Source organism: Nyctereutes procyonoides, unplaced genomic scaffold (assembly GCF_905146905.1).
Source record: "Nyctereutes procyonoides isolate TBG_1078 unplaced genomic scaffold, NYPRO_anot_genome, whole genome shotgun sequence".
Lineage (NCBI taxonomy): Eukaryota > Metazoa > Chordata > Mammalia > Carnivora > Canidae > Nyctereutes > Nyctereutes procyonoides.
Window position 1 is genome coordinate 33,717,250 of NW_026575125.1, and position 7,185 is coordinate 33,724,434.

At 50.9% G+C, this 7,185-nt stretch overlaps 1 protein-coding gene across 1 annotated transcript; it reads left to right on the forward strand.

The window, feature by feature from the left end:
- The first annotated feature begins 777 nt into the window (after positions 1–777).
- Positions 778–3,096, forward strand: MID1IP1 (MID1 interacting protein 1). The gene is made up of 2 exons (XM_055339121.1): positions 778–1,160; positions 1,303–3,096. Exon 2 carries the CDS (start codon positions 1,573–1,575, stop codon positions 2,122–2,124), a length of 552 nt encoding a protein of 183 aa, XP_055195096.1. The 5' UTR covers positions 778–1,160; positions 1,303–1,572; the 3' UTR covers positions 2,125–3,096.
- The last annotated feature ends 4,089 nt before the right edge of the window (positions 3,097–7,185 follow it).

The window sequence follows — 7,185 nt, forward strand, 5'->3', positions numbered from 1 at the left end:
GCAGCCGAAAGGCCACATGGCCAGGGCTCTCCAGCGTCTGAGTCCCTGGATTTGGATAAAAGTCAGGAATTGGGCTATTTCTCCCCACTGGCACATCTGATCTCTTGGGAAAACGTGCAGATCATCGGACGCACGGTGGATTGCTCTTCATCCCTGGCAGCAGCTGTTACAGAAAAGCCTGGGAAAGACCCCGCCTGGACACAGGCAAAAGCCTCCGGAGGCTCCCCTCCCCCAGCAGCTGGCCAAGGCCAGGGCCACGGCGGGAACACCACGCGTCCACGTGCACCAGGCATGCCCAGCCACCCTTCTTACATAAGAGCCCCCGAGATGGAGTTGCGGCGGCGGCTGGTCACTTTTCCCCGACGGCTAATAATAAACCAGGATCATAGTCGCTGGGTCGAGGCCACTATCGATTCGGGGTTGGGGGCTCAGTTTGCAACCAGGGCTGGGGCATTTCGGTCTGGCCCACTCCGGAAGCGAGCGCCAGGCCCACCCAGAGCAGCACGCCAGCCGCCAGCCGCCCTCCGCCGGCCGGGACGCCGGCACCTTTACCCGCGCAGGGTCCGGCCCTCCCCCAGCTGGCCCGCTCTGCTCGGGGGGCTGGCGGGGCGCGGCTGCTCCATCCCTCTGCCCTGCCCAGCCGTGTCCTGCCCTGCCCCGCTCGGCCCGTCCCGGCCTGGCCACGGCGCCCTCCCTCCGCCCGGGTATCAGGCGAGAGGCGGAGCTGGCCCGGCGCGCCCCGCCCCCGCTGTAGAAGGGGCCAGGAGAGTGTTACTCGCGGTCATCCCGGCCCGGGCCTTTTATCTTGGCGCTGCCGGGGAGGCGGGAGGAGGAGACACCGGGGGTGGCCCTTGAGCGCCGGTGACACCTTTCCGGGGCTCTATAAATTGAGCACCTGGGATGGGTAGGGGGCCGACGCCACCCAGCCGCCCGCAGTCACGGTCCGGCCACTGACCGCAGCAGCGCCCGCAGGCAGCAGCCGCCAGCAGCGGGATCGCTGAGCCGCCCAGCAGCAGAGGCTCTCGAGGCGCAGCAGGAGGTGGGTGCCCCCGCCCCATCTCTGCCCGGTCAGCGTGGGCGCTGGGATTTCAGGCCTTTCCGAGGAAGACGGGGGTGGGGAGCACCCCTTCCTTCTGTCCGCGGCCTCGGCAGGCGACGAGGTGGGCTCGCGGGGCTGAGGGCTGGGCGAGGGGGAGGGGGGCGCCGTCCGGGGCGAGCCGGCACCGGGGAGGGCGCTGGGCGCGGGCGGGGCCGCCAGGCACCCTCGCCGGGTGAGTGATCTCTTTCGTTCCCGTCCCCCAGCCAGGCCAGGGCTCGACCCGCGGACCACGCGCCGCCATCGCGAGCTTCCGGGCGCCCAAGCTGCGAGCAGCCGTGCGTCCCGCAGGGCCGGGCTGCGAGCGAGACGAGAGTTGGAGAGGGCGGAGCAGGAGCCGGGAATCCCAGCGGCCCGGCTCGAGCCAGGCCCCCCCGGCGCCGGCCTCGGAGAGCGCGTGAGGGCGGGCAGCCCGTCGCCCCAGCCGGCCACCCCGTGCCCCTGCGTCCCTGTGCCCCGGCGCCCGCGCGGCCACCATGATGCAGATCTGCGACACCTACAACCAGAAGCACTCGCTCTTTAACGCCATGAACCGCTTCATCGGCGCGGTGAACAACATGGACCAGACGGTGATGGTGCCCAGCCTGCTGCGCGACGTGCCCCTGGCCGAGCCCGGGCTGGACAACGACGTGGGCGTGGAGGTGGGCGGCAGTGGCGGCTGCCTGGAGGAGCGCACGCCCCCGGCCCCCGGCCCGGGCAGCGCCAACGGCGGCTTTTTCGCGCCCTCCCGGGACATGTACAGCCACTACGTGCTGCTCAAGTCCATCCGCAACGACATCGAGTGGGGGGTCCTGCACCAGCCGCCGCCGCCGGCGGGGAGCGAGGAGGGCAACGCCTGGAAGTCCAAGGACATCCTGGTGGACCTGAGCCACCTAGAGGGCGCGGAAGCCGGCGAGGAGGACCTGGAACAGCAGTTCCACTACCACCTGCGCGGGCTGCACACTGTGCTCTCCAAACTCACGCGTAAAGCCAACATCCTCACCAACAGATACAAGCAGGAGATCGGCTTCAGCAATTGGGGCCAGTGAGGCGGGACGCCCGCGGCTGCCCGGCGCCCTTCCCGGCCCCATCTCTCACCCTCTCTCTCTCAAAGCTGTTTTCTTTCCGGCTGTCGGGCGCAGATGGGCGGTGGGCAGACTGCAAAGTCAGGGGGGCTGTGTACGTGCAAGGCTGCCTGGAGGAAGGGGCCTCTTTGGGAAGAGGAGAGGCAAGTGGTGATGGGAGTCAGGGTTGGGGGGCTCAAGGACCCCCCCTTTCTCTCCCGCAGGGGGGGGGAGGGCCTGTGTTCTACGTTGGTGGGAATGGGACTGGGCTGATGCCCTGCATTCAGCCTGTGCCTTTCTTGGAGTTTCTTTTCTGTTCTTTCCGGAGGAGATGAGTCGAGAAGGGGCCATGCCGGGCGCGGCGCTGCGTTGCCACACTTGGGAGCGCCACCCGGAGCTGGGCGCTGGGGAAGGCGGGGCACGCGGCCTCCTACCGCCCTGCCCTGCCGTTGGGCTGGTGGAGGCCTCAGCGTTGCTAGGATTGCATCAGTTTTCCTGTTTGCACTATTTCTTTTTGTAACAGTGGCCCTGTCTTAAAGTATTTCCAATCTCCTCCTTGCTCTGAAACTTCGTGGATTCCATTGTGATAAGCGCACAAACCGCACTGTCTGTCGGTAACCGGTACTACGAGATTAATGATTTTCTGTTACACTGTATAGTTGTCCTGTGGCACCCCTATACCCCAGCCCTTTCACGCCCTCCCCGCCCCCACCCCAGTATGTGGGAGCTGGCACCGTGCCAGCTTGTGCAAAGCTTGCCACTCAGCCAGTGAAAATAATAATGTTATTCTGAGAAAGTGGACTTATCCGAAATGGAACCAACTGACATTCTATCCGTGGTGTACATAGAATGATGAAGGGTTCCACTGTTGTCATATGTCTTAAATTTATTTAAAACTTTTTTTAATCCAGATGTAGACTATATTCTAAAATAAAAAAAGCAGATGTGTTAACGAAACTTGACAAAAGTTTTTTTGTTTTTTAATCAGCCCATGAATGGCCTAGCTAAGTAACATAGAAACAAATTCAATTGTTTTTAAAGCAAAAGAAAATGTTATTTCCTCTCTGGTATTTCACAGAGGTGGATAATCATCTCCATAAGGATCCGGTTTTGTTGGGATGTAGTTACCAATGAGATGCACTTCCAAGCTTTGTATCTGTAAGTGAGTACCCGGTAGGTAGGCCCATACACCCTCGAAAGAAAGTTCATAGATCCCCAAAGTTGTCTGAGAAAGTACATATAGTTTTCAACCACCTTGGCCAGCTTTTTCCAGTGCTTGATTAACATTTTGAACTTTTTAAGAAGCCTGAGCACAAACTGAACTTTTTTTTTTTTTTTTTTTAAGCAGAAAACTCACTTCAGAGGCAGGAATTTCACTTGCCTACTGAGAAGTGAAAAATCAGAAAAACAGCAGCTAACACTAGTGCACACACCTTGTAGGTCTTTACTTACAAGGCTTTTAGGTCAATCTTAGGAGATAACTGAAATGCAGTAGAACAAGGGCTAGGGCCTGCCTGTCGCTAGTTTCCAGGGAAGTTCCAAGTTTTGTTAAGCAGTGCCCAGCGATGATTCCAGGTTTTCCGAGAGCCAGCCTGGCCTGCAATTGTGGTTGGCAGATCCCAGCAAAGCTGCAGTAGGGCCCTTGGGAACACTTCGTAGATGCCATTATGATGCTTTCCTGGAATGGTGCTCTGCATTTTCTTTCTTTCATTATTTTTTTAGAGGGGATAAGTGTTGGATCAACTTCAGTTTTTAATCTTGAAGTCATGAGACCTCTCTAAGCTCATAGAGCTTGAATTTAAAATACGTATAGTTTGGCAGTCCAAAAAAAAAAAAAGCAAAACTTTTTTTGTGGAGTGGGCAGCTCAAGTCTATTATCAGCTTTTAGCAGCAGTGAAAAAATGGGGAAGTGTCAAGACTGGGGTGTCTGCCTTTGCCAGAGAAAGTTAATCATTAACATACAAAGCTAGGGGAACAGGGCCGAAAAGTAAGGTATACAGTCTCTCGCTTTGTTTTCCCTTTAAAATATCAAAGTGCAAGCAACAAAGAAGGGAAACTACAGGAGCCACGTGGTGGAAAGAAACAAGACTTTGGAGCCAGAAAGTAGTGTGTTCAAATCCTCTCCTACTTACTGACTAGGAGTATTCAACCGTCTACGTTTGTTGCCACATTTGAAATTAGGCAGGATAATAAGTAAATGCTTTCTTCCTGGAGTTGCAGTGAGGATTACATGAGCTGACGTACAGAATGTCTGACATTTCGAGGTTTCTTTAGGTGCTACTGAAAAGGGTCTGCAGGTTTCCCTCTTGGTTGGTTCAGGTCTCTGGTGACCCTCTGGCCTCTCCAGGAATATCTGAAGCATGGAAAGCACAATTTCAGTTACATCCTTGAAACAACAGCTCAACCATTTCCTTTCTCAAAGTCTCAGGGGCAGAACCTGAATTCAAAGGAAGAAGTCATAGTTTGGGCAGATAAGTTGCAGGAATTTTAGGAGATGCTAACTGCAAGCTGTTTTCAATATATAGAATACGAAACTGTACATAGTCATCAATTTTACCTGTATTTTTGAGAAGCGTTACTTCATGGAAGGGTTCTTTTATATGTAAATAGGGATTCTGACCTGGAAGTAAAGATGAGCACTGTTAAAGAGGATTGGATTTTTTTTTTTTTATAAACCAGTAAGGCTTCCCAGCCCCCACTGATAGTAACTACTGTTTTATTCAAGATCTGTTTATGAGACAAAACGAGGTCAAATCATGAAAATTTAAACGTATGGGCTATTGGATTGGCCTCTTAAAATTAATTATTAGTCTTTTTTAAAATTTCAAGCTATAAAATAAAATAAAATTTCAAGCTTTGTGTCGTTTCTGATCAAACCTAAATCACTTTAATCAGTGAGATGATTTAAACTTAAAGTTACTTATTTTTTATTTTAAGGTCGAGTCTGATTTTTTCATTTGTTTGTTTCAGGGAAATTTAAAGGTTGTTCTTAAATTACTTTAAACACTTTATTACATCTCCAGTTAGTGCATTTGGAACTGTGTAGAACTTTCAGATTGACCTGGTAAAACTTGCAAGCTATTTAAAATTTGGCTTAAAATCTGAGGTAAAGCGATGAGTGACTTTATTTCCAGAAGGTCCTTCCTGAGGAAGCTCCAAGTACTCGACAGATTTTAAAAATTGGCAAATATGGTGTGGCACCTCCCTCAAAGGCCCTTGGTGGTCTCAGAGAGGTCATGGGTGCCCGACAGTGCCCATCCTCGTGGTGGTTTGTGACCCCAGGGGAGGCACATATAGATGAACCAGGCAAAACGGAACAGCTTCGATTGGAATTGGTTACCCTCCAGATATTTACATTTGATGTGATTTTCGACATCAAAACTGCACACCAAAGCCTTTGAGAAGGCCTGCTTTTGACTCTAAAAACAGCTTTCTGCTTTGCTCACATGGGGTTTTTCATGTTTTACATTGACACAGTGCTCCTTAGTGGTCTGGCCTCATTTACTCTTTCTCTCAACCTGAACTCAATTGTTAGAAAGCAGCTGGGACTATTATTGTTTGGACCAACTTGAAAACTAGCCCACTGTTAACAATTTTTTAAAAAATGAAAGTTAGTGTCGTTTGCATATGCCTCATAGAGTCCCCTGATTTGTAGGTGTTGAACAAAATTCATCTGGGCGATTGTGTCTCCCCTCCTCCCCCACCTGCCTTCCCCCCTTAGTCTCTGCTTCTCGTTGCAAATTGGACACAGTTCTGGGGGGACTGAGGCCTCAAAGCTTATATAGTACACCTTTTTTTTTAAGGGTAACTATCTTCTTATGGTACGTCTGGTATACATTGATACCAATCATTACATCCTTGTATGATTTCTTTGCAAGAGTTTTGAATGAAATCATGACAGAGAATATTTTCTCTAAAGTTTTAGAGGCAATTTTTACCCCCTGCAGATAAAAAAAATCTGGACCAGAAACTCACAAAAACTTTAAATGTACGGACAATTATATTGGTCTCTTAAAATTAACTATTAGTCTTTTTAAAACTTCAGGCTTAAAAATAAAATAAGATAAAATAGGGGCACCTGGGTGGTTGAGTGTCTGCCTTTGGCTCAGAGCATGATCCCAGGGTCCTGGGATCAAGTCCTGCATCGGGCTCCCCGCAGGGAACCTCCTTCTCCCTCTGCCTATGTCTCTGCCTCATTTTTTGTGTCTCTCATGAATAAAGATAATCTTTTAAAAAATAAGATAAAATAAAATTTCAAGCTTTGTGTAATTTCTGATCAAGGCTAAACTGCTTTAATTAGCGAGAAAATTTTAAACTTACAGTTATTTATTTTTTCATTTTAGGTCGGGTCCAATGTTTTTAGTGACTAGGGAAAATTTGGAGGTTATTCTTGAGTTATCCTTAACACTTTATTACATTTCCAGTTAGTGCATTTGGAACTGCGTAGAACTTTCTGGTAAGTGGTAAAAATAATAATAGTCAATTACCAATAACCATTTCTGTATCTGGAAGCCAATACCATCCTTTGCCTCATGCAATGAGGGCTCCTTCTTGAGTCTCCCACTTTTCAGGGACCCCCTGATTCCTGTAGGGCCTTGTGACTCCCCGGGGGCAAGGAGTCCTCAGAGCCAAGGGAATGCCCAGAACTTGTGCCCCTACTTCTAGACCACACTTGGTTACCTGGATCCCCAGAGTTCCTTGTCCAAGGAACAAAGTCCCTTCCAGGGACTTCATAGACATTTGCCCTGAGTTTATTCTCCTGATGGTTCACATGCTTGGATGGTGGACAGGGCTTGGATACTAACTGAGTTGTTTGGAGGATGGAGCTTGGGGAGGAAGCTAAGGGGATGGGGTGGAGATGGGAGGTCCCCGCTGGGTTTCAGGATGGACAAAGGGTTTGAAAGCCTGCAGGAAAGAAAGAAGAGGTGAAAGCCCCTCAAGCCTCAAGAACTGTTCCAGCATTGGCAAATGAGAATTCTTGCATTCTCCTTCACGTCTCCCACATTCCTCAGGAGCCTCCTTGCTCTACTGAAAGAATGTTATTTA

Coding starts and splice junctions, on each gene's coding strand:
- MID1IP1 (XM_055339121.1), top strand. CDS start 1,573: ATGATGCAGATCTGCGACACCTACAACCAGAAGCACTCGCTCTTTAAC.